This window comes from Momordica charantia (genome assembly GCF_013281855.1).
Source record: "Momordica charantia cultivar OHB3-1 chromosome 1 unlocalized genomic scaffold, Mcharantia_2.0 BLBB01000001.1, whole genome shotgun sequence".
Classification (NCBI taxonomy): domain Eukaryota; kingdom Viridiplantae; phylum Streptophyta; class Magnoliopsida; order Cucurbitales; family Cucurbitaceae; genus Momordica; species Momordica charantia.
Window position 1 is genome coordinate 17,778,693 of NW_028275157.1, and position 25,247 is coordinate 17,803,939.

The window sequence follows — 25,247 nt, forward strand, 5'->3', positions numbered from 1 at the left end:
AACCTTAGCAAAAATATATTTTTCCCTAATTTTTGTTTGACTTGACAATAAAATATTAATAATTTATATTAAAAAGAAAGACATAACGTGAATATATTCTCAAAATTTTCATGATGACGACTTATTTTTAAAATATAACAAGGGGAAAATATACCAACAAAAATAGTATTTTAATATTTTTATCCCTAAATTATGCAAATTCTTGTAAGTGCAATTTCACTTCTTTTTTTAGTTTCAATTTCGCCTTCAACCCCCTAATTAAAAAAAAACATAAAACCGTATTACAATCATAATTTTTAAAATGTTAGGATAAATTGATTTTTTTTTCTTTTTAAATTACGGTTAAATTGAAATCAATTTTTTTTTTACTACAACAAATGAATGAGAGATCGAACTTATGCTCTCTTAGTTAGAGATAGATATCAATTAGTTCATATTGGTACTTGGAAGTAAAATTGAACCGAGAAAATGGCATAATATGCCGATATAGATATTAGATAATTATAACTTTCCACCTCATCATTCTAATTTTTCTTCTGTACTCTATGATAAAAATGATCATACTTTTGCAATTGTAGAGCATATCCCTCCTCTTGGCATCTAACTAATATAATTTGAAATATGAATTCATGTAGTGCCATGTGAAAACTCTCTCTGCCACAGCCGACCCAATTCCAACTAGTGCACAAAACAGAATCATCCCAATTTGATTTCTGCAGAGATTCCTGCCCAAAGACCAAAAAATCTTCTTCCTCTGAAGAAATCAGAGGCCCCAACAGAAACTTTCCAGTTTAGGAGAAACAAGAAAACAGAGTCCAGAAAGAAAAGAAAAAGGGCCAACACCCTTTGAAAACCATTATATTTCCTTCACTGAGAATGAGAGAGAGGAAGTAGCAAAATAGTGGTTTTGTTCTTAAAAGAGTAATGAAAATGAAAACGAAAATCAGAAAGAGCACTGAGAAAACCAAATCCCTTGTCATTTTAGTTTAAAATCAACTTCTGATGAAGAAAAGTCCTCCAAGTTCAACCAAAATGGCCTCTCCTCCTCACTTTTTCAGGATGGTTTTGCAGAAAAGTCTTGAAGACAAACAGTTGGTAAGAATTCATCAGACTCTTGCTTCTTCATTTTTCTTCTGAGTACACATTTTAAAGAAAGTTCCCATTTTTATATCATTTTATCCATCCCCATTAAACATGTAGATCCGACACTTTAACCATTCCCAATAAACAATCAGAAAACTCACTCTGCTTGTTTCCAGATGATTCCAAAAAAGTTTGTTCAAGAATATGGGAAGTTTCTGTCAAGTTCCGTACGTCTCAAGCTTCCTGATGGTAAGGAATGGAAAGTGGGCTTAAAGACCGCCACAAACGGTGCCGTTTGGCTGCAAAATGGCTGGCATCCATTTGCAGAGTACTATTGTTTAGAGTTTGGTTCGATGTTGGTTTTTAGACTCGATGGAAATTCGACTTTCCATACATTAATATTCGATGCAACTGGATCAGAGATTGAATATTCTTTCAACTTTAACCATTTTGAAGGAGATTTTAAAGAGGAGAATGATGCTAATTATTCTGATGAAAGTCTGAAGAATTTTTCTCCACATCCAGAAAAGAGGGAGAATGCCTCATTTCCCTGTTGGCAGCCTCATAAGAGGATGAAAAATGAAGCTTCATTTTCCCGCAAAATGGAACCTCAAGGTACCAATATTTTGATTTTTTCAGAGATTTTCCTTTCAAAAAACTTGTTTAAATCCGACCAGAAAAAAATTTGCTTAAGACACATTGAGTTTATGTCTGCAAAAATCTGTGTATCATTAACTGGTGTATCATAATATGCAGATCAAGAATGCTGTATTCTAAGGGAGAAGCCGAGTTGTAAGAGAATCCCAGAAGATGGGGTTTCAAGGAGAAGGCAGCCATTATCATCTACAGCCGAGAATGCTGAAAAACCTCAAAGATTCAGCGGTTCAAAATCAGAGAAACCTGGTTTCAGAATTGTTATAGGAAAATCAAGTCCAGGAGGCAGATTAAAAATGGTATGTTTTCTCTGCTTGATCAAAAACCCCCCATTTCTTTCGTGTTTTTGCTGGAAATAAGCCTTTTTTTTTTCCTTGTAGACCATTCCTAAAGACTTTGCACAAAATTATTTACCCGAAGAGGTTGGAAGAATCAGAATTCAGACTTTAGATGGTGGAAGTTGGTCACTTTTGTACAAATGGAGTCCAAGCCGAGGAGGTTTTGCTTATATTTCAAGAGGGTGGAAGCGCTTTGCAGAGGAAAATCTCTTGAAAAAAGGAGATGTTGGATTCTTTCAAATGATTGAAAAAGATCAATTTTTATTCACCATAGAAGAGACCTCTGCCTCTGCTTCCCATTCGCCAAAGAATAATGCTGCAACTATCAGAAATCCATTCTTTGAAGTTGATGTTTGCTTCAAAAGCTACCAATGTTCGACTCTGGTAAATTCCTTTCCCTTTTTTCACTGCCAAATATCTTCTATTTTGTGTTTGAGTATTGATAGAACTTGTGTTATTCACTTTCGGGTTTAACGTTAGCTAGTTTAATATGGTATCATATAGTCTTCTCATATAATGCCATTTGCCTTCCAGTCCATATCAATAGTCATTTGCTAAGCTTTGTACTAATCTTTGAGCTTACGAGTTCATTTACTCTCCAATTAATATTGTTGAGAGGAAAATTTGGCATGAAAGTTGAACCACGTACATGTTATTTGATGGGCAGAACATTCCAATGGGGTTCGCGAAGAAGCATCTTTCACCAGTAGTGCACGGTGCGAGGCTTGAAGTAGGGCAAAAGCAATGGAATGTGAGGATTAAGAATTACGAGAAGTGTATGAGATTCACATCTGGGTGGGGCATATTTCATAGGGAAAATTGCTTGCAAGATGAAGATACTTGCATATTTGAGCTGCTCAACAAGAATGATTCACACTGTGCTTTCAAAGTTACCATTTTTAAGAAAGCTACTTCCTCAGTGGAGGAAATATAATGGTTTTCAAAGGCTGTTGCTCTTTTCTCTTTTCTTTCTGGACTGTTTTCTTGTTTCTCCTAAACTGGGAAGTGTCTGCAACATTTCTTGAGAGGAAGATGCTTGCTTTTTGGTCTTTTTTGTTTCTTGGGCAAGAATCTCTGCAGAAATTATATTGGTATGATTCTGTTTTTACTTGCAGCAGTTGGAAACTGGGAATTGGGTCGGCTGTGACAGAGAGTTTTCATACGGCACTACATGAATGATGAATATATATTTTTTAAATTATATGTACTAGTTACATGACAAGAGGAGGGATCTGTTTTGCAATTGCAAAAGTATGGTAATTTTTATCATAGAGTACAAAAATTGTCAAGTCTTCTTATTTTCGAAACTAGAAAAAGCAAAACAAAAGCCCCATTTTCTTCTTGTATATTTTGTTTACTCAAAAGTTCACTAAATACAGTTATAGAGATTTTATAATCTAGATTGTGTTATTCTCTACTGCATTACCCAAGAGTTGGGAATAAAGCCACACAGAAAAAGAAGAGACCAGAAATCCACAAAGAAGAGCATTTAAACTTGTAATATTATCTTTAGCTTGACCAAACGAACACCATGAGAATAATCTAGACTGCCCTTCAAAAGGTTATAAAGGAAAAGAAACCTTAAACTTAATTTAGTTACTGCCTTAGCTTGACAGAAACCTGATAGAGGATACAAAATGAAGGGCACTGGCCAACAAATTAAACCAAAAAACACCATACTCCACCAACCTTACGATAAGCTTAACTAACAAAAATGAGAGGAACTGAATTGCAGAATCCAACTGGCTGTTCACTTCTCTGTGTTTTCCCGCATTACAAATCTGAAACCATGGGCTGTTAGTGACTTTCTGAGAGAGAGGAAGTAGCTTTCTGGAAAATGGTGACTTTGAAAGCACAGTGAGAATCATTCTTGTTGAGCAGCTCAAACATGCACGAATCTCCATCTTGCAAGCAGTTTTCCCAGTAAAATATGCCCCACCCAGAAGTGAATCTTATACACTTCTCGTAATTTTTCATCCTCACCTTCCATTGCTTTTTCCCCACTTCAAGCCTCGCACTGTGGATTACTGGTGAAATATGCTTCTTCGCAAACCCCATTGGAATGTTCTGCCCATCAAATGACATGTATATGGTTCAACTTTCGTGCCAAATTTTCCTCTCAACAATATTAATTGTAGAGTAAATGAACTTGTACGCTGAAAGATTAGTACAAAGCTTAGCAAATGATTATCAATATGGATTGGAAGGCAAATGGCGTTATATGAGACGACTATACGATACCATGTCAACTAGCTAACGTTAAACCCAAAAGTGAATAACACAAGTTATATCAATATTCAAACACAAAAAAAAAGATATTTGCAATGGAAAAGGGAAAGGAATTTACCAGAGTCGAACATTGATAGCTATTGAAGCAACATCAACTTCAAAGAATGGATTTCTGGTAGTTGCAGCAGTCTTCTTTGGCGAAAGGGAAGCAGAGGCAGAGGCAGAGGTCTCTTCTATGGTGAATAAAAATTGATCTTTTTCAATCATTTGAAAGAATCCAACATCTCCTTTTTTCAAGAGATTTTCCTCTGCAAAGCACTTCCACCCTCTTGAAATATAAGCAAAACCTCCTCGGCTTGGACTCCATTTGTACAAAAGTGACCAACTTCCACCATCTAAAGTCTGAATTCTGATTCTTCCAACCTTTTCGGGTAAATAATTTTGTGCAAAGTCTTTAGGAATGGTCTACAAGGAAAAAAAAAAAGGCTTCTTTTCAGCAAAAACATGAGAGAAATGGGGGGTTTTTATCAAGCAGAGAAAACATACCATGAAGAATCTGCCTCCTACAGTTGATTTCCCCATAACAATTCTGAAACCAGGTTTCTCTGATTTTGAACCGCTGAATCTTTTAGGTTCTTCAGCTTTCTTGGTTAGAGATGTTAACGGCTGTCTTCTTGAAACCCCATCTTCAGAAATTTTCTTACAACTCGGCTTCTCCCAGAAAATATAGCATTCTTCTGCAGATTATGATGCACCAGTTAATCCACAGGTTTTTGCAGATATAATAATAAAATCAATTTGTCTTGAGCATTTTTTTTTAATTTAGTATACGTGAACTAAGAACAGCTCTTACAACTGAACATTTATACTTAGAGAAAGTCTAGAACTTAATTCTAACCAACTGCTTTAGTTCTTAAAGTTGTTTCCAGCTCAGTAAGACAGTGATATAAATAGGGGGAAAATACTTCAAAAAACGAAAATCTCTTAAAGAATCAAAATTTATGTACCTTGAGGTTCTGTTTTGGGTTCCATTTTGGGGGAAAATGAACCTTCATTTCTCATCTTCTTTGGAGATTGGCTAGATGGAAATGAAGGCTTCTCCCTCTTCTTAGAATGTTGGGGAAAACTCTCCAAACTTTCATCAGAATCATCATCACTCTCTTCTTGAAAATCTCCTCCAAAATCCTTTAAGTCGAAAGAATATTCGATCTCCGATCCAGTTGCATCGAATATTAGTGTGTGGAAAGTCGACTTTCCATCCAATCTAAGAACCAACATCGATCCATGCTCCAAACAATAGTGCTCCGCAAATGTATGCCAGCCATTTCGCAGCCAAACGGAGCCGTTTGTGGCGGTCTTTAAGCCCACTTTCCATTCCATACCATCGGGAAGCTTGAGACATATGGAACTTGACAGAAACTTTCCATAGTCTCTTACAAACTTCTTCGGAATCATCTGAAAAAACGAAGAATGAGTTTGGTTAAACTTCCCACAAGCTCTATATTCAATCTGGGTTTTGACATTTATGAATCACAGAGTATATCACTCACACTCTTCACTTACCAACTGTTTGTCTTCAATACTTTTCTGCAAAACCATCTTGAAAAAGTGAGGAGGAAGAGGAGGAGAGGCCATGTTGACTGAATTTGGAGGACTGTTCTTCATCAGAACTTGATTTTAAACTGAAATGACGAGGGCTTTGGGTTTATCAGTGCTCTTTCTGATTTTTGTTTTCGTTTCCGTAACTCTTTTATGAACAAAATCACTATTTTGCCCACCAATTAATGGTGTTGTGCTGCTCAACAAGATTGATTCTCACTGTGCTTTCCAAGTTATCATTTTCAAGAAAGCGAACTCCTCTCTCTGTCTCAGTGGAAGAAAAAATAATGGTTTCCAAAAGGGTGTTGTCCTTTTTTCCTTTCTTTCAGGACTCTGTTTTCTTGTTTCTCCTAAACTGGAAAGTTTCTGCGGCCTCTGTTTTCTTCATAGGAAATGTTCTTTTTTTCCCTTTTTAGGCACGAATCTCTTTAGAAATTAAATTGGATGATTCTATTTTTACTTGCAGTAGTTGAACTTGGAGGACTGCCCTTTTTTATCTTCGTTTTCTTTTCTTTGTTCTTCTAAGAACAAAATCAAACTACAAACTGAAAGGCTTATGTCTCCTTGCTTCCTATCTTTCTGAAAATAACCCAAAATATAGTTTAACGTGGAAGCCACATTAATAGCTTGTAATTCAAATAAAAAAAAAAAAAGAAAAAAAGAACAAAGCATTTCAAACTCAGCTATCAAACCAATTGGCCAAAATCTTTCTTTTACAAAAATACTCATACCAAATATCTGCAACATCCTCTGAACAAAAGAAAAGCCTACAGAAACTTGCCTTGTTCTAAACAATAATAAAAGGCGAAGCTTTTGCAAATAACATTACAGATATTTAGTCAACTGAGACAGGATGGAACTTTGCTGCAAATGGTAACTTTAAAAGCACAGTGGGAGTGATTCTTGTTCAGCAGCTCAAAAAAGCATGTATCTTCATCTTCCAAGGCATTGTCCCTGCAAAATGCAGGCCACCCAGCTGAGAATCTGATACCCCTCTGGTAATTCTTCATGATCACCTTCCATTTTTTTTCCCCAACCTCAAGCCTCGCAGTATGCATTTCTGGTGAAAGATGTTCCTTCATAAACTCCATAGGAATTCTCTGCCCATCAAACATCATATATGCTTCAACTTATATGCAAGCTTTTGCTTTTCCCCCCATAAATTTAATCTCTTGTTTGATTCTCAAAATTGAAATTAACAGTTTGGACTCAAAATTGAAACAACTTAAAAATGATTTCCCCCCAAATTAATCACTCAATCCATATTTTTAACACAAACATACTTAGAAGTGAAAAAAGGAAGAGTTACCATCGAATTTCTACCCAATCGAACATCAACTTGGAAGAAGGGATTTCTGGTAGTTGCAACTTTCTTCTTCGGCAAAAGGGAAGGAGAAGCAGAGGTACTACAGATGCTCTTCTCTTGTTTTGAGAATAAAAGTTGATCTTTTTCGATGAGTTGAAAGAACCCAACATCACCTTCTTTCAACAGACTTTCTTCTACAAAACGCTTCCACCCATCTGAAATATAAGCATAATCTCGCACCTGGGTTCGACTCCATTTGTACAAAAGAGACCAACTTCTACCATCTGAAGTATGAATTCCAATGGTTCCAAACTCCTCCACTAAATACTTGTCTGCAAATTTTTTAGGAATCGTCTACAAGAAGAAAAAAACAAATAAGCTTCATCTTCTCAACAAAAACACAAGAGATGATTTCCTTCTGATCAAGCAGAGAAGATGTACCATATTGCATCTTCCTGTGACGTATGATTTCCCCATGACAACTTTGAAACCAGGTTTCTCAGATTTCAAATTGCACAATCTTTGAGGCTCTTCAGCTTTCTTGGCTGTTCCTGTACATGATAATGGCTGCCGTCTCCTTGAAACCCCATCTTTCCTGTAAATATAGCATTCTTCTGCAGCTGCAGATTACATTACACCAGTTAATCCACAGGTTCTTGCATATATAATATAGATTTATCCGAAATAGTTACCTTCAGGTTCCATTTTGGGGAAAAATAAGCCTTCATTTCTCATCTTCTTACGACAGGGAAATGAAGGCTTCTCCTTTTCAAAATCTCCACTAGAATCATCAAAGTTGCAACGATATTTAATTGTTTGGAATAAAAGTTTGTCTCTTTTTATGAGTTGAAAGAACACAACATCTCCTTCTTTCAACCGATTTCCCTCTGCAAAACGCTTCCACCCATCTGAAATATAAGCATAATCTCGCACCTGGCTTCGACTCCATTTGTACAAAAGTGACCAACTTCTACCATCTGAAGTTTGAATTCCAATGCTTCCGAATTCCTCCACTAAATACTTCTCTGCAAACTCTTTAGGAATTATCTACCAGAAAAAAAAATTATATATTTATATCATATTGTCAGCAAAAACTTAAATAAGTTACATGGCTGTTCTCCTCATTGTCGATTGATTTTATGATGAAACTTATAAATATTAAGAGTTCTTGATCGAGAAAAGAGGACTATACCATAGTGAATCCTCTTCCTACATTTGATTTCCCCATAACAACATTGAAACCAGGTTTCCCAGATTTCAAACTGCTGAATCTTTGATCTTCATCAGCTTTCTTGGTTGTGGATGATAGTGCCTGCCTTCTCCTTGAAACCCCATCTTCTCGCATTCTCTTACAACTTCGCTTCTTCCTATTAATATAGAATTCTTCTGCAGATTATATAACCCATCTAAATATGAGCACAGATTCAACGATCAAATTTACAATAACTATTAATTTTCGAGTAGAATGATAGTTTGAATCAAAATAAACTTTCATTCCTCATCTTCTTACGACAATGAAATGATGGCTTCTCCCTCTGTTTTGAGTAATTAGCATCATCCTCCTCTTCAAAATCTCCACTGGAATCATTAAAGTTGCAACGATATTTAATCTCGGACCCAGTAATATCAAATATGGTTGTGTGGAAAGTTGAGCATCCGTCGAATCTAAAAACCAACAGTGAACCAAATTCCAAACTGTAATGCTCTGCAAATGGGTGCCAGCCGTTCTGAAGCCAAACGGCGCCATTTGCTGCGGTCGTTAATCCGATTTTCCATTCCATGCCATCGAGAAGTCTGAGACGTACAGAAGTCGATAGAAACTTCCCATAATCTGTGACGAACTTCTTCGGAATCATCTGGAAGGAAAAAAAAAACAGAGCGTCGTATATTGAAATGTGTTCAGAGAGGGAAAACAGTGAGTGAAAGAGGAAGATTGTGAGTTGTTACCAGCTTTTTGTGCTCAAGATTTCTCTGCAAAACTATCTTGAAAAACTGAGGAGGATTTAAAATTATGTTGGAACAGAGAGGAGGAGGATCAAAAGAAGCCATTTGGGTTGGAGGATTGTTCTTCAGAAGAACTTGATTTGGTTCTGCTGAATTGCTATGTGGGAATTGGAACGGCCCGTAAATCTAGAGAGGGCTATACAGATTTTAAAAACTAAAATTATGATGAGGGGTTTGTGGTTTCTCAATCGACGTATTGTTTTTCATTTTCTGTTCATCAATTTCTAATAAAACGTGTAGAGCTGGGCTTTAAAAATTTTTTATATTAATTATAATTCTAATTTGTTTTCCCACTATCCCTTCATAATTAACCCTAACCCATGTGTATAGTTGTTAATGTCTATTTAGTTTTTTTTAGAATAATTTTATTTTCTCTCCTTTTAAGTACTAGGTTAGGAATTCGAACTCATCCCCTTAATTAATTTTGTTGCGTTTATTATTTTGATATTTATTTTTTTAAAATGTGTTAACCCATACTAATTTGTAATTTTTTTTTCTTTTACGGTCTTATTTCATTTAAATGATAAATAATAAATAATAAAGTAAAAACCTACAAAATCGTGTCCAGAGTGTCATATTAGAATGATATTTAAAAAATCTCCATTGTTATCAAAATTTACAAATATAGATTTTGAGATTTAAGTTTAAGAGTTTTTTTTTTCTCCGAATTACTTTCAATATATACCATCTTATTATATTTAGGATTTAGGATTAATATATTGATAGTCTATTTAGAGATCATAATTACATAAAAGAATTAAAGGTATAAAAATTAGACTTTTGTTATGGAACAATCTCATTTAAGATATCCATAACCCAATTTTACTCGTCTTTTCTATCTCCAACTTAATATTAGTTAATTTTTAAAATCCAAAATTGTTACATTTAAATCCCTTAAATTTTGTATTTCCAAAAAGTAAAAAATACCAAATCCTCAAAATCCTCCATTATTGAAAAATTTCGAGAACCCCTCCTTCCTTCCTCCAATTTTTCTTCTTCCTCTCTCGTTCAGTTCGAAGACTGCTCCGTTCCTTCATCTCCAGTCGTCTGCGTTCTTCCGTCTCCCTTCGTTGTTAGCGTTCTTCGTCTTCATCCCTCGTCTGCACTCTTTCGTCTCCGGCCGTTGTATCCGTTTTCTTTGTCATTGGAGCAGTCTGTTTAGCTTCTCCTTCGTCTCCTTCATGTCGCCGACTGAAAGGTTAGTTTGTCTCACTGTATTTTGCATTCTAATATATCCTCCACGTTTTCGATTCCAGATTTGAACAAGGTTGAAAACCCATGTTTTTTTTCTTTTAATCGTTAAACCCCTTCCATACCCATATATCTTAAATGGTTTTTTTTTTCTATTTCTGATTTTGTACAGTTTTCTATTTTTGTAGATTTCAGTTGTGCAAAATTTAGGTGTGAACTAGTGTATATATGGGTATATATCTTATAGTGAGTTTGATTCCATCGATTTGTATATATGAGTATATATGGGGATATATCTTATCAAAACATTCACTCAAACAGTAAGGTAGGGAACAAGGGGAAATTAAAGGTTAGGGAGGAGATGAACCTGTTGAATAAGGGGAAATCTTTACGGTAAATTAAAGGATTAGTGTTGAAAATTTATATGGATCTATCATAATTAAAGGATTATAATCTTTTACATTTAGAAAAAAAACAAATAACTATAATAAATGTAAAGGCAATAAATAAAAGTAAAATCGACATTAAAATAAAATCCTAGAAATCTAAAAGTGTAAAATTGAAAAACTTTGTGTAAATAAGTTTCTAAAACAGCCATAAACATTAACTCTTATATTTATTATATATTTTAAAAATATATTTTTTCTTAATTAATTAACGGTCATTTATTGCTAATATTTATATTTATTTTTAAACATTTATATTTTAATAAATTATTCAACAAATATAGAAAGCAATCAATGCAATTATTCTTGGGATGTTAATTACCAAAATTCTCAAAAGAATTGACCAAATTTGAGATTTCATATTTTACTAAACTCGCCAATTTGGATGGTTCATCTCGACAGCTGAAACCTTCGTATATTCGAGTTTATGTTTTCAAACATTTGGGTGACTTTACTCCACCATCTCGGCAGCTTTTTCTATTTTTCCGACGACCCATCCATTTTTTCGCAGCGTATTTTTATTTCGTTCCATTCTTTTCACCGGCATCCTTCCGCATTGCCTAGCGGCTCTACTTTTTTGAAGGGATTATTATCGTTTTACGTAGGGGACCCCTCCATTCTAATTGGTATATCATGAAAAAAGAAAGGCGTTTGCACCAGGTGCACTGCGCTTGCGCTTACCCTTGCCTACATGTTCGCCTTTCTCAGTCTTGGAAAGCTGACCAGCCGGCGATCCATTAGTTTTTCTGTCAGATTCAATTTCATTCTATTAATTTTTCCAACGGCTTAATTTCCTTTTCCCAACAACTATATATATATATACTTTTTAATTGTTACAGTATTTAAGTGGGGAGGGGTGAGGTGGTTCTTCCGTGGTGTTTTTTTTTTCCCCTGGTAGTAAGTAATATGGATCTAAATATGGCAGAGACATCATTCCTATCTGGTTTCTGTGATGGTGGATAGTGGTTGGGTGTTGGGATCTCTCCGTTAGATGTTGACCATGTTGGTATGACCGACAAAATCAAAACCAACATTGTTATGTATGATTTGTGGCTTAATCATTTTGGAATTTTTAAGAGTTATCGGACACAAAATTTGAAAGGGCACCTGTCTGCGATCTCTTGAGATGACTCTTCATCTCCATTTCATCTTGGTTCATAGAACTTCCATGGTCCAAGAGCAAGTAAGACGAAGCAGGAGGTGTGCAATGACGAAGGTGCAACGGCAATCGGTTCAAACATCGTTTTGGAATCTGGGGAGGCTATCAGTCTTAATTGTATTAAGATTTGTGACCAGCAAGATTTAGGAAATTTGTCTAATCCTTCCTTACCTGTCATGGTGGAGAATAAAACTTTGGAGGCAATTATTTCCCTTCCAATTGTGAATAGGGGTGTCTTAATTGACAAGGTACCTCAATTAATTGAGGATTCTCCCCCAACAACTTTTGAGAAGTGTTAAGTGGTCTAAAATTTGTTCATATTCCTAGTTTTTTGAATAGACAAGCTGTTTTATTGACCAAGCGTGCCATTTGTTATGGTTTCTATGTCCATTGGGATAATTGTTTTCCTTCATGGATTGTGATGGCGATGTATGGTCACCACTCTTCAAGTGTAACCCTTAGTGGTATTATTTCTAATTAATGCAATGTTTCTTTGTTTCAAAAAAAAATTATTTTAATAATCTGCATTAGTTTGCCTTTTATCGTCCTTTTACATTATTAGGTCATTTTGTCTTTTATAAATAATTCGATTCTTGGTGTTATCTTACTTGATACATCAGACATCCTATCATTCAAGACTTTTCTTCATAATAAATTCCACACTAAAGATTTAGGAATGTTGAAATACTTCCTAGAAATTGAAGTAATAAAAAACAAGAAGGGAATTCTCTTGTCACAAACAAGAAGGGCTAAAAACTGCATAGCGGAGGGGAAAATTCTTGGCCTAAAATTTGGTTGTTTACTGTTAACAATATCCTTTAATTGTTTATTTAAAATATCTAACAATGGACATTAATGTCATTTCTATGAGCTTCCTCATAAATGGGCCTAATTTTAGACGACATTATAAATTGGGGCAACTGCAGTAATCTACCAAATTTAATAACATTTTAAAAAATGGTCAAATCAATATTACAATAATGATTAAATGACTTTTTTTCTCTTAATATTGAAAAAATGTTAAGACAAATATACCATATAACCAATTAAGTATATATGCAGCCAAACCAAGCATACTCAAATGGTTAAGACATCTATTTCTGACCAAGAAGTCATAGAAGATTTATAAATAATGGACATTTTCTTAACTTAGTTGCCAAATTTAGCCAGTTACTTAAATTTTCCTCCGTAAATTTATGTACTTTTTTAACATTTGTGTAATTGAGATCCCAAAATAGGCACCTTAAACTTGCACAAGGAGCAAATAAAAAAATGATTGATTATAATTTAAACAAATCATATATATAATCTTTAATCTTAATCTATATCTATATAACCCGTAATCTATACTTTGTAGTCTATAGTTCTTACATAATCTATAGTCTATTAAAAAGCTAACATTTTTTTTTATCTTTTAAGTCCTATCAGAATTTTAATATAGTAAACATGCCATTTTTATTTTTAATAACTTTAATAATAGGGCTCTACTTATTTATTTCTAATAATTTATGATTAATTGAAAAATTAATAATGGAATTTAAAGGGTGTTGGAATCCAAAAAGTTTTCCAACTTATCCATCCCTACATGTTTATTCTTGATTTTATAGATTTAATAGCATCATATTACACCTGGCGTAGTACATTGGATATCAAAACTTATTTTGAAATACAGGTATGTGTGAAAAGTTAGTACATCTTTTAATCTTTTATTGATGCTAGTAAAAAAATAATAAAACATTACATACACGAGATAATAGACTTGTATATATATAAATCTGCCTTGTATTGGCAAGATATAAAACAATAGCCAGCCATATGCATATAAGAGAGTATGATCTAGCTAATCATCCAACAGACAACTCGTGTGCTACAAAGAAATTTACATTAATTAGTTTCCCAATCTGATCTCCATAAATCCATACAAACTAATTACTGCTGTATCATAGGAAACTTCACTAAAATACAACGTTAACACAAAAACAAATCTCTATGCAACCAATCCCCAAAAAAAGGACAAAACATTACAAGTCAACCGTATTTTCAGTGCAGAGATTCGTCCCAAAAAAAAAAAGGCATCTTCCTCTGAAGAAAACAAAAGCCTGCACAAACTTCACCTTCTTCTACCAAATTTCTAATACATTTTCAACAGAGGCAGTAATTTTCCTGAAAATGGTAACTTTAAATACAAAGTGAGAGTGATTCTTGTTGAGCAACTCAAATAAGCAAGTATCTCCATCTTGCAAGGCATTGTCCCTGTAAAAGGAGCACCACCCGGCTGAGAATCTGAAACACCGATCGTAATTTTTCATGCTCACCTTCCATTTTTTGCCTCCCAACTTAAGCATCACAGTGTGAGTTCCTGGTGGAATATGCTTCTTCCCGAACCCCATAGGAATGTTCTGCCCATCGAACAACATCGTCGTTTAAATGTTAAACTATCATTGAACCCAACAGCTTGAAAGCTTGTTGATAAGTAGGATAAATCTAAGCTTTTGCCCCTAGTTCTGTCTTAATAAATCTCTAAACTTTCAAAAGTGATTTTAATCTTTGTTTGACTTTGACCCATTAAAGTTTAGAAACTCATATTTTACTGTTAACTTGTGTGCGTGAAAATTAACATAAGACCTAACAAGTGAAATTACAGGAATTCAATCGTTCTCTTGCTCGATTACCGTGTGACAATACCATTCAACTCCAAAGTTTAAACTAGCAGAAAAAAGAGAATTTTACCAGAACCGTGCTCCTGTAGCTCACGAAGTGAATATCGACTTTGAAGAAGGGATTTGTGGCAGTTTCAGCTTCCTTCTTTGGTGAAAGGGAAGGAGAGGTAGAGGGAGAAGTCTCTTCAGTGGTGAATAAAAATCGGCCATTTTCAATGAGTTGAAAGAACCCAACATCTCCTACTTTCAACAGATTTTCCTCTGCAAAACACTTCCACCCACTTGAAATGTAACTGAAAGCATAAGCACGGCTTCGAGTCCATTTGTATAGAAGTGGCCAAGTTTTGCCATTTGAATTTTGTACTCTGATGATTCCAAACTCCTCAGCTAAATATTTCTCCGCAAATTCTTTAGGAATAATCTACAAGAACAAAAAAGGCTTCACCTTTTCAGCAAAATGTAACGAGGGCTGTGGAGTAAATTAGAAGTGCTTTTGGGATTTTGATTCAAGTAGAGCTTACCAAGTTAAATCTACCTCCAACGTTTGATTTCCCCATAACAACTTTGAAACCAGGTTTTTTCTCAGCTTTCTTGGCTGGAGATGACAATGGCTGCCTTCGATTTGAAACCCCATTTTGTGCCATTCTCTTACAACTTGGCTTCTCCCTAGAAATATGGCGTCCTTCTGCAAAGATAATAACAGTAGTTAATCCAAGTTTCAAATGGTAAAAACACATTTTAAGAAAACTGAACTGAGTTTTCGAAGAGAGAAATTTTGGTACCTTGAGGAACCATTTTGGGGGAAAATGAACCTTCACTTCTCATCTTCTTTCGAGATTGACTAGAAGGCAACGAAGGCTTTTCCCTCTTCTTAGAATGTTGGTGAAAAATCTCAAAACTTTCATCGGAATCATCATCACTCTCTTCTTGAAAATCTCCCCCAAAATCGTTAAATTTGAAAGAATATTCGATCTCTGATCCACTTGGCTCGAATATCAGTGTTTGGAAAGTGGAATTTTCATCCAGTCTAAGAACCAACATCGACCCATGTTTTAAACGGTAGTGCTCCGCAAATGGATGCCAGCCATTTTGCAGCCAAACGGCGCCGTTTGTGGTGGCCTTTAAACCCACTTTCCATTCCTTACCGTCGGGAAGCTTGAGACGCACGGAACTTGACAGAAACTTCCCATATTCTTCAACAAACTTTTGTGGAATCATCTGGAAAGAAACAGAGCAATCTGAAGTTTTCCCATTGTTGTAAAAATTTAAAAGTTTCGTTTTTTTATAAAAATGAGAACTTAAAGAGCTGGGTACTCTCGGATTCCTTCTTTCTCTCAAAGGACGAATATGAAAAGGCCAAAAACATAACATTAAGGGAAAAAATCATATGAATGAGCGACAGAGAAAAGTGTTTACCAGTCTCTGGTCTTCTAGATTCCTCTGCATTACAATTTTGAAGAAATGAGGAGAAGAAGACGACATTTTTTTTTTTTACTTTTTCCACCCAAGCTCGAAGTTGAAGAGATTTTGAAACTCTGTGGAAGAAATTTTAGTGAAATATAGGATGGGGTTTCAAAATTTCTGCTGGGACGTGCGGCGTCGTTTCGTTTCTCAATGGGGAAATTCTTCAGAAAGGAGACTTTTGGGTCACGCTATTGAATTTTGGTGGCTCTGAATCGACGAAGTTGGGGAAAAAGAAAAACTATTTTATCTGGTCAGAAATTAGAAACGTTTTAAATAAATGAAGCTTATTAAATTTTGTTGGATTGTGTTTACAAATGTGTAGTTTTAATGTAAAAACCAGTTCAATTCACCTATCATATTAGGATTATCCAATTGAATGTGTGTCAGAATATTTACCAAAAAATTTTATAAGTCAAACAGCCCAAATTAAACAAATTTAGACTTTTTAATCTCATTAATATACTTTGATTGATTGGTTTAGTTGGAAGGCTTAAGTTAATTTTCAAGGTAAAAGGCATCAATCCTTTTTTTTTCTTTTGTAACTTAGCATTATTTTCAATAATTTTTGGAATAATCATTAACTTCAGAAGAATTATAAATCATTCATGAATAAGAACAATAGAATTAATAAGAGACTTGATAATCTATCAACAATGTAAATGAATTATTTGTAATAAGCTTGTTATTTAGAAACATAACATTTAAAATAAATTACTAAGACTCAGAAATAAAATTAAGCTAATTCAATACCTTGTGAAAAGTTTCCTATCCTCAACATCCCCACGTTTCAAGTCATCGTACTTTGCCGAAAGCCAAAACGAGGTTGTGAGTTCGATCACCTATCCTCACATGTTATACTCGGAAAAAAAAACCACGATCCTTTGCAAACTTCTTCCATCCACAGAAAATATAGGCATAGTTTCCTGATTTGGACCATTTTCTGAAGAAAATATCTCTTCGGACACAAATGATATCGAGATCACCTAAATCAATACATGCAACACACATAACGTGAATCATCTATGTCAAATCGATTAAAATAAGACAAGCTCAATTACCAAAAAAGAAACAAAAGTATTTTCATGATCATATCCTTTCCAATCTTTATAATATCATCTCCCAATATAATTATAAGATATTAAACATGATTCCTGTTTCTTTTTCTTTTTTTACCCTCTAAATGTGTTTTTATCACTTACCAATGTGTATTTATGATATAAGTATGATTGTCGCATAACAATCTTCAACATAGAAGGATCCTCCAGAGTTTTTCTAAGCTTCAACCTTTTCAATATTTCCCTCTGCAAATCATATATTTTGAGCTTCTGTTAGAATAGCTATGCCCCAAAATAGAAAGCATATAAAATTTCATAGGATCCAAATTGAAATATATTCATTATTTCAAATATTTCCAAAATAGATATATACCGTCGAATTCAAATTTAGGATGACCAAAATATGTTTTTTCGCTTAAATCATGTTGCTGAATGCCTTTTTTGTTGCAGTGTCAAGTTTGAGATCCTCTACCAATGTAAAGTTTAAGTCCATATACCACTGCAAGGATATCCAAATTAGCTATACATTTGTACATATATATATTCAATACCTTCAATAATCTCAATAGAATCACCATCTTGAAATTGTTCACCAACTTTAAACTTGCATCCATGAGAAAAAGCATTGGAATGATATTCTATTTCTAATCAGATTGCAGAATACCGTTACACAAAATCTAGAATTCCCATCATATCTAAAAACCAAAAGGGAAACCATGTTCTGAAAGAGAGGAAGTTTTCAAATTCATGCCACCCCTTTGTTATTTAGACAAACCCAAGCCATTTTTTGAACTGGTTAATTACTTAATTAATTCTACCTTCCATTCTGATTTTGCATTTTGGTCTTACAAATATTGGACTTGATAAAACTTCTCCACATTGACTAACGAACTTTCTTGGAATCATCTGTGGGAGAGGGGTTTTTTTTTCCCCTTTTATCAGTCCCAATATAAACCAAAATTTTCAAAAACCCAAATATGAAAATAATAATAATAATAAACTTTTTGGACTTTCTTCCGGAATTTTTTAATTGGGTCTTGTAAATTAAATTAGTATTCGAACCCAAAAGAAGGGAGAGGAAAAAAAGTTACCAGCTTTCGGAGATCGAGGGTGGTTTGGAGAATTATCTTGAAAATTTGAGGAGATGAAGCCATTTTTTGAACTTTGAAAGCTTGTTCTGCACTTCAAGAATCATCATCGCTCCAAAAAAAGAAAAGGGTCACTTTTTTTCCTTTTTGGGGCAAAACTGTAACGGTGGAGTTTGAAAGTGTTGAGAAATTCAAAGGAATCATCAAAAGCTTAGGGAGCTTCAAATCCATGGCGGCGGTTCTTTTGAACGTCACCATTCAAGGTATAATAAACTTTGAAGAGGCAAAGAAAAAAAAAAGTGAAAAATAAATATTCTTTTTTAAATTATTGATATTCAAATACGTTTTGATTTGGAAGTCTGAATTATTCTGTGTGAATTTGTTGCAGTAAATCTAGGGCCGATCTGATCACCTTCTCCAGATAAATCGGAAAATCATAAACGTTTTTTAAAGTTTACAAGAAAAATAAATATAAAGGTAAAAAATAAAATTTGAAGTTAACTAAACAACATATGGAAATTAATTAAGTTGGTTTTCATGAAAGGTTTAACATTATTCGAACTTTTATGTTTTTTTTTTTCAACAAATACGGATGAGGATTCGAACTTCATGACATTTTGATTGAAAACATGTGTTTTTGACCAATTGAACTATAATTAAGTTGACAAAATATATATATATACCATGTTTTGGTCGTTGATATATATTTTAATGAGTTGAATTATCTCTCTTCCTCTTGCTTATTGTTAAAGACTAAAAAATTCCCTCCCATTGTGTGATAATAAACCAAACAACAACAAATCTTATACATCAATTAAAAAGAAAAAAATTATAAATTTAGTTTCTTTACTTTGAGTATGGGATTTTTTAAGTCCTAAAAACTTCATTAAAATTTACATTACCACTCAACATTGTTGAACGCAGAAAAAAAAAAGTAATAAAAGCATGTTACAGAGCATATATTTCATTATAATATTAACATAGAGGATTTAATATGAAATTATAATACAAAGTTTAGGAATATGATTGAAACTGTTTTTTTTAATTATTTTATTATTTTATTATTTTTTAATTATTTTTAGTACAGCATATGGAAATGGAGATTTGAATACACGACTGTGTCTTAATTAGTTAATTAAAAAAAACTAACAATTAAGCAAATGATGTGATACACGAGCTTCCACTCTCTCCCTTTCTTGCTACTATATATATTCTGGTCTTAGTACATTTCTTCTTTCTCTCAAGAAAAAAACACATTCCTTCTATTAATAATTTCAATAAAGCTCAGAGTTATTAAGTATTTTTTGTCAATAATATAATTTTTTTTTTAAGTTCAATAGTTGCACGGGTAGAAATTGAACCATTGACTGTTGAAATGGTAATAGGTATCTTATTGATCACTTGAATAATGCTCGAATTTTAACAATATACACATTTATTCGAAGTCGATATACACATTCGAATTGACTTATCAATAATATAGTTAATTATCTGAGGATAAATGTGTATACATCTAATATATAATATAAGGTGAGGCTGAAGGTGACAAAAATATTCCCCTATAGTAGCTGTGATTCGTCAAGGATAGAGATTGTGGATGATCTGTGTGCTGAATATTGGTGTATTGACTTTGGCTGATCACCAAAAGGAATCAAAACCAAATTGAGCTTATGGTGATGCAATATATATTAATACAATGACACATTAAACCCTTTAATTTGGTTTCTGTCACTTTCTATGTTGGGATATATCACGCTTCCTTATCTTTACATGTCAACTTCATTATTGCCCTTATAATTATCATATTCATAATTTATAGCCATATGTTTCACTTTCATTCTAATTAATAAATCATCTCTTCTTCTTAAATCTTGCCACATTTATTTCAATTCATACAGCCTACCTCAAATTGATTTTGTTTTTAATGCATTTTGCGCATTGACTCCCAACTCAAATTTGATCTTCAAATCTTGATTATTGAGTTTTGAATATGTGGGAATTTTTAACATTTTTTCGCAAAGGAATGTGTAGCATTTATTATCTTATCCATAACATGTTTTAATATTTTGAGGTTGGAAATAAGATGGAGACAGGAAAATGAAAATTGCTATGAAGAAATGGAGCTAGATGTTTGGTCAAAGTCTGGAAAACACAAGATTTTGACATTACCAAACCATCTAAAAAGTCAACCAAACTATATGAAATCGACCCTAATCGACATTTCGATGATATATTTTTTATTCTAACCTACATAAAACCGAACCAACATGAACTTAAATTGCCCAAACCAATTTATTTCGTTGTTCTTGCAAGAAAAAGGGGGTTTTGGTTCATCACTTCAAAGATGGTTAAGAAATCTTTCAGCTGTGCCATGAAATGAATGATGGCTCTATCTTTTTACCATTGTTTCCATGGCAAACAAGACTCAATGGGTGTGGCCCATTGATAACAAAAGAAAGAGATGCACTTTCTTTTAACCTTCAAGTCTTTTTAGGTATTGATTGTTATGATATGATCACATTTTCATAACTATTACTATTTTGTTCTGTATCGCCCAACAAAACTGACAAAGATTAGTTGACGTGAGAAGTTGAAGTTGGCTACTTTCCTTCAGAGAAACTCAAGGAACCACTCTTATAAGGGGTCTTCTGTTCAAAGTCAAACATGTTTTTTGCCATACTCAGACTGCCTTAACTGCCATTGAGAGTTGAAAAATACCAACAAACTCAGAAAAAGAAAATGGAATTGAAAATGGGAAATGTTGCTAGGCATCAGCTAAATACAGCAGGCATAATTCTGAGCTACACTTCTTTTACACAGATTCAAGAATTTGAGCTCTCTCTGGAGCTATATACCAGCATGATCACGGTGCCATGGCTGCTCGAGATCTAACAATTTCTCCAGAGCCAATCTAGCAATAAACTCAAAAAGAGAACAAACCAAGTAAAAATAGGTATGAATCAACAAATTCATCTGCCTGTGCTGGAGAGCTGGAAGTGAAGACCGAAGCATCCGAGAACGGTGGGAAGATAAATGCACTTTCCAACCATTTCTTGGCGCCCCTTAGTTTACTGCTTTGAGTTTGAGTAAACTTCTTCAGATACTGCTCCCCTCATCCAAACGGCATGATCTCGAAGCTGTGCCTGCATTGTCAATTGCTGCTGCTGCTTCGGGTATTATACTACTTCTGAACCTTCTTGAACAGTAGGAAGAGCACCCTCTTTGATAAAGGTTGGATTAAGAAACTTCGCAACAAAAGCCCATAATCTGTAGACGTCTTCGAAATTGGTCAAAAATCCCAGAGAAGCTGTCACAACTTCTACCCGCATGAACCCGCTCTTTCCACCAAGCTTGCCGTTTTCCATTGGTCTGCAAAGGGTAGTGTCCTCTAGGTTCAAACCACTTCTTTGATGTCTCGGATTGTCGACGATGCGTATGTGACTGAGGAAACCGATCCCTAGAGATATACCTTCTCTTTCAGCCAGCTTCTGTACAATTTCTGGGTTGATTAGCCCCCTAACTTTGTCTCTCACATTGAAAGCTACCGCAGCACCCCTTTCATATTTTATCTTCGGACCATAAATTTGAACAAGATTTGCTCTGCTGCTGCTTCCATCTGAATCAGGCAATCTCAGTTGGAGTAATGATGTCACAAGCCAATTGATCAGAAATCTTAGTCTGAGGGTGGTTTTATTAAGACCCAACAAGTCGATATGATCGATATGGCGGCATGTTATCTCAGGTTCTCTCCTGTCCCAATCTTGTCCGTCCCCATATTCACCATCGGTGGTACCCTCATCATCGTCCAAGCTAGTCAGAGACGTTTCACCTGGCTCCAAATTACAGCTTTGGTGCTCTTTACCACTGTCTTCCATGCTGAAAGAGACTCTTCTTCCCTTGCTCTGCAGTTCAGATTCATCCACACCAAAAAACCTTCCACCAGCAAATCTATTCCCCCGTCGTCCCAGCAACCTAAATTCGCCTTCAGTTTCCCGTCTTATGGCACTCTCCTTAATCTCTGTGCAAATCTCAGAGATTGGACCATTCTCTAAGTTATGGTGCTGGGAGCCAGAAGTCGAATGGCCAAGACGAGATCCCTGGACATCACAATTTGAGACAGAGCCATTCGAAAATGCTTTGCTAGTATCATCTACCTCCAACACATCCACGTGATCTGAACTCCTTTTACCACTATGTGAGGCCGGGCTCAATACTGAATCTTTACCCCCACCGACCTCTTTGTAACGATCGAGCTCTTGAGAAACTGACATGACAGCTGCATCAAATGACAGCATATTTCTTTCATCAGCTGGCCTTGAACTTACTTCTCTGTCATCATAGAGTGGGCTGCTATATATTTTCGAAGTTGGTTTGGGAGATTGTCGTCTATTATTTCGATATGCAAACCAATACGGAGGCAATGGGGAGGCAATTTCATGTTTGTTAAAGCCAGCATTATCAGACCCAAGTGGGCTGTGGCCTAAATCAATCCACAATGAGTTATCAGATGACTCGTCCTCACTGAATACCGGGCTCTTCATCACCTCTCCGACAGAGATACTCTCTGTTTCCTCAAATATAGTGCTCGTACCATCTCTCTCGGAACTTTCATGATCCATGTCAGTTTCAAATACATCTCTAACCTGAGCAGATGTGAATGCACCAGAGAAAGCGGGCAACTGAGATTTTTGGCGAGTTTCGGAGTCTTTATCTACATTCTCAGAGACTCCGTCATCTTCAATCCCAGCAAATCCATCAAGACCATCAATCGAATCACTCAGGTACAAGGGATATTCAGGAGTTATCTTCACCATTCCTGACCCTGTACTCCCAGAATGATTCTGTAAACTAGCCATTACTGATTTCTTGATTAGCAGACATCCAAAACCAGTTGGATCAAACCCAAAAACTCTATAGAACGATGTAACAATAAAATCCGGCCGAAAAAGGGATAGTCCAAGTGAATCCATGTCTTTAGGACCCAAAGATCCTGCATCAAGCAGCACATGCCAGTTGTTCTGCTGCGCCAGAGCCATCCACTGATATGAATACTTTGCCCCCGTCACTCTAGACTGAACCGGAAACACGAAAAGCCCAGTAGCAGAGTCCTTCTTCTTCCTCCTTTTATTCGAAATCTGTTTTCTCAAATCAGTGGAGCAGAGTTTCAGGGATGGCCATCTGAACCATGCGCTATACACTTTTGCACCTTTCTCTCTAGCACATTGAGCCATCCAATTCACAGACTGGCTCTCATAATCAAACATGGTCAACAATTTCTTGTTGGTATGAAAAGGATATGAATCAGCAAGCAATTTAAAAGCTGACCCTCTACTCACAGTAAACACAAGGCCATATTCATGCTCAGGAATGTTTAAATAGTCCATGATTTTGATCTTGATATCATGTTCTACCGTCCCCTTTTCAGCACCTCCATATAGGGCATGGTTGCTCAAATTTGCAGTAATCTCAGACAAGCTAAATGTGGAGGATTCCCAATAGTGAAGAGTTTGAACATAAGAAAAAAGTCCAAACCCACAGTAGTCGAGGCATACCTTTGAACAAAGATGCGAGTACTCGTTGGACCTCAGCTGATCGATCTTCTCCGAGGACTGGTAATTTGGGTACATAGTGAGGAACTTGGAGAAAGATTCATGGAGCTCAGGAATGGCTTCTTCAGACTCGAAAGTGCGCTCAGCGGCGAGCGCGGTGGCGCGTAGGAATTCCCGCTGCGCATGGAGTCTGGCGAGCGAACGCGACCGGCCCAGGCCGCTGCCGCCGTCGTCTTGGTTTCCGTCGGATTCATCAATATCTTGCGATTTGAAGAGAGACCCATTTTCAGATGCTTCTTCGAGAGCTTCTCTGAGCTTGTTTTCTTGCAGTTTTCGGAGAATTGACGAGTTTTTCTTGGCGTCGTGTCCGGAGATAGACCCGTCTCTTCTTCGGCTCTTCTTGTCCATTAATAGAGCAGCGGCGCATTGAGACAGATTTTTCCATAGTGAAAGATGCATTTAAGCTCGTTCTCAAAATGGAACCCAGAGAAATTAGGAAGCAAAAGTTTGGAACAAGAATAACAAAAAAGGGGGGATTTCTAGCCCATCAAATTTGAAAAGGAATTGGAAAAAGATTTATACAGGTCCGAACCCTAGACCCCCAGAAGACAATCGGAAAGGATCTCAATACAGATCAGAGAAAACCCCACTTCAGAAATACCAGAAATGGAAGGAGATTTCAGACCAATTCAACTTCAAATGCAAAACCCCAACTCAGACAAATTCAACTAAAACGATCGAACACAAATAGTTCCCATCGAATATTAGAAAATGAACTCAAATTTGACATTCTCTACGGAAAAGTCAAGACAAAGACCGGAATACCGAGCCGAGTCCCACAAAGAAAAAAATCATAGGGTCAAAACCTAAAAACCCAGAACCCAGATCCTTGAATTTACACACGAAAAGCATTCAATAGACGAAACTCCAACAGATATCGGAACTGAAATTCACAAAACAACCACCAATGAACCAGCAATAATTTCAAAGAGCTCAGCAGGTTCTTGGGCCAATCTTCGATTTCTGTTGCAGATTGAAACAGAAGAAGACGAGCAATTCTTCACCAAGAAAATAGCCTTCCCCTTCAGAGAAGAAGCAGTGAAGCCAAATAATACCAATCTTTATAATCCGCTGCTCTCTCTCTCTCTCTCTCTCTGACCTTACTCTTAAATCTTCTACGCTACCCCTCCATTGGCACAGTAAGAAAGGACAAATTGACTTTAATAAACCAAATGCATACATGATATTATTTTTTTCATGCAATTTTATAATACTTTATGCAGTGACAGAGATAATTGCTTGGTTTTATCTTCGTTTTTATTAGGACCTTTGTTATTTTATACAATTATTCTTTTGGCTGTGTTGGTGTGGTAGAGACCCACACCTTACAACTATTCTCAATAGAATACAGAGCTGTGGCTT

The 25,247-nt window shown here is 35.4% G+C and overlaps 5 protein-coding genes across 9 annotated transcripts; 1 reads left to right on the forward strand and 4 right to left on the reverse strand.

The window, feature by feature from the left end:
• Nucleotides 1-1,222: 1,222 nt before the first annotated feature.
• Nucleotides 1,223-3,432, forward strand: LOC111005917 (B3 domain-containing transcription factor VRN1-like). Its single transcript, XM_022277613.2, has 4 exons — nucleotides 1,223-1,698; nucleotides 1,840-2,036; nucleotides 2,118-2,459; nucleotides 2,743-3,432. Exons 1-4 carry the CDS (start codon nucleotides 1,260-1,262, stop codon nucleotides 3,007-3,009), a joined length of 1,245 nt encoding a protein of 414 aa, XP_022133305.2. The 5' UTR covers nucleotides 1,223-1,259; the 3' UTR covers nucleotides 3,010-3,432.
• A 115-nt stretch (nucleotides 3,433-3,547) lies between these two features.
• LOC111005498 (B3 domain-containing transcription factor VRN1-like) lies at nucleotides 3,548-6,450 on the reverse strand. Of its 3 annotated transcripts, none has more exons than XM_088124565.1 (5): nucleotides 5,868-6,450; nucleotides 5,312-5,759; nucleotides 4,851-5,038; nucleotides 4,423-4,769; nucleotides 3,548-4,231 (listed from the first exon to the last, which is right to left on the reverse strand). In XM_088124565.1, the coding sequence occupies exons 1-5, from the start codon at nucleotides 5,967-5,969 to the stop codon at nucleotides 4,204-4,206; spliced, it is 1,113 nt and encodes a 370-aa protein (XP_087980691.1). In that variant the 5' UTR covers nucleotides 5,970-6,450; the 3' UTR covers nucleotides 3,548-4,203. The 3 variants fall into 3 exon arrangements, with proteins under 3 accessions (XP_087980691.1, XP_087980694.1, XP_087980689.1); XM_088124568.1 differs by having other exon boundaries at nucleotides 3,548-4,142; nucleotides 4,851-5,041; XM_088124563.1 differs by having other exon boundaries at nucleotides 4,851-5,041.
• A 124-nt stretch (nucleotides 6,451-6,574) lies between these two features.
• LOC111005418 (B3 domain-containing protein LOC_Os12g40080) lies at nucleotides 6,575-9,414 on the reverse strand. Its single transcript, XM_022276901.2, has 7 exons — nucleotides 9,157-9,414; nucleotides 8,720-9,065; nucleotides 8,402-8,595; nucleotides 7,902-8,256; nucleotides 7,651-7,829; nucleotides 7,213-7,563; nucleotides 6,575-7,003 (listed from the first exon to the last, which is right to left on the reverse strand). The coding sequence occupies exons 1-7, from the start codon at nucleotides 9,256-9,258 to the stop codon at nucleotides 6,743-6,745; spliced, it is 1,788 nt and encodes a 595-aa protein (XP_022132593.1). The 5' UTR covers nucleotides 9,259-9,414; the 3' UTR covers nucleotides 6,575-6,742.
• A 4,405-nt stretch (nucleotides 9,415-13,819) lies between these two features.
• On the reverse strand, nucleotides 13,820-18,535 carry LOC111005417 (B3 domain-containing transcription factor VRN1-like). 3 transcript variants are annotated; one of them, XM_022276898.2, is made up of 8 exons: nucleotides 18,280-18,535; nucleotides 17,562-17,687; nucleotides 17,333-17,434; nucleotides 16,884-17,116; nucleotides 15,452-15,887; nucleotides 15,191-15,354; nucleotides 14,740-15,090; nucleotides 13,822-14,408 (listed from the first exon to the last, which is right to left on the reverse strand). In XM_022276898.2, exons 5-8 carry the CDS (start codon nucleotides 15,885-15,887, stop codon nucleotides 14,130-14,132), a joined length of 1,230 nt encoding a protein of 409 aa, XP_022132590.1. In that variant the 5' UTR covers nucleotides 16,884-17,116; nucleotides 17,333-17,434; nucleotides 17,562-17,687; nucleotides 18,280-18,535; the 3' UTR covers nucleotides 13,822-14,129. The 3 variants fall into 3 exon arrangements, with proteins under 3 accessions (XP_022132589.1, XP_022132590.1, XP_022132592.1); XM_022276900.2 differs by lacking the exon at nucleotides 17,562-17,687; XM_022276897.2 differs by lacking the exons at nucleotides 16,884-17,116; nucleotides 17,333-17,434; nucleotides 17,562-17,687; nucleotides 18,280-18,535 and adding an exon at nucleotides 16,086-16,790 and having other exon boundaries at nucleotides 13,820-14,408.
• Nucleotides 18,536-21,002: 2,467 nt separating this feature from the next.
• Nucleotides 21,003-25,023, reverse strand: LOC111005593 (uncharacterized). The gene has a single exon (XM_022277151.2). The coding sequence runs from the start codon at nucleotides 24,282-24,284 to the stop codon at nucleotides 21,453-21,455; it is 2,832 nt and encodes a 943-aa protein (XP_022132843.1). The 5' UTR covers nucleotides 24,285-25,023; the 3' UTR covers nucleotides 21,003-21,452.
• Nucleotides 25,024-25,247: the final 224 nt, after the last annotated feature.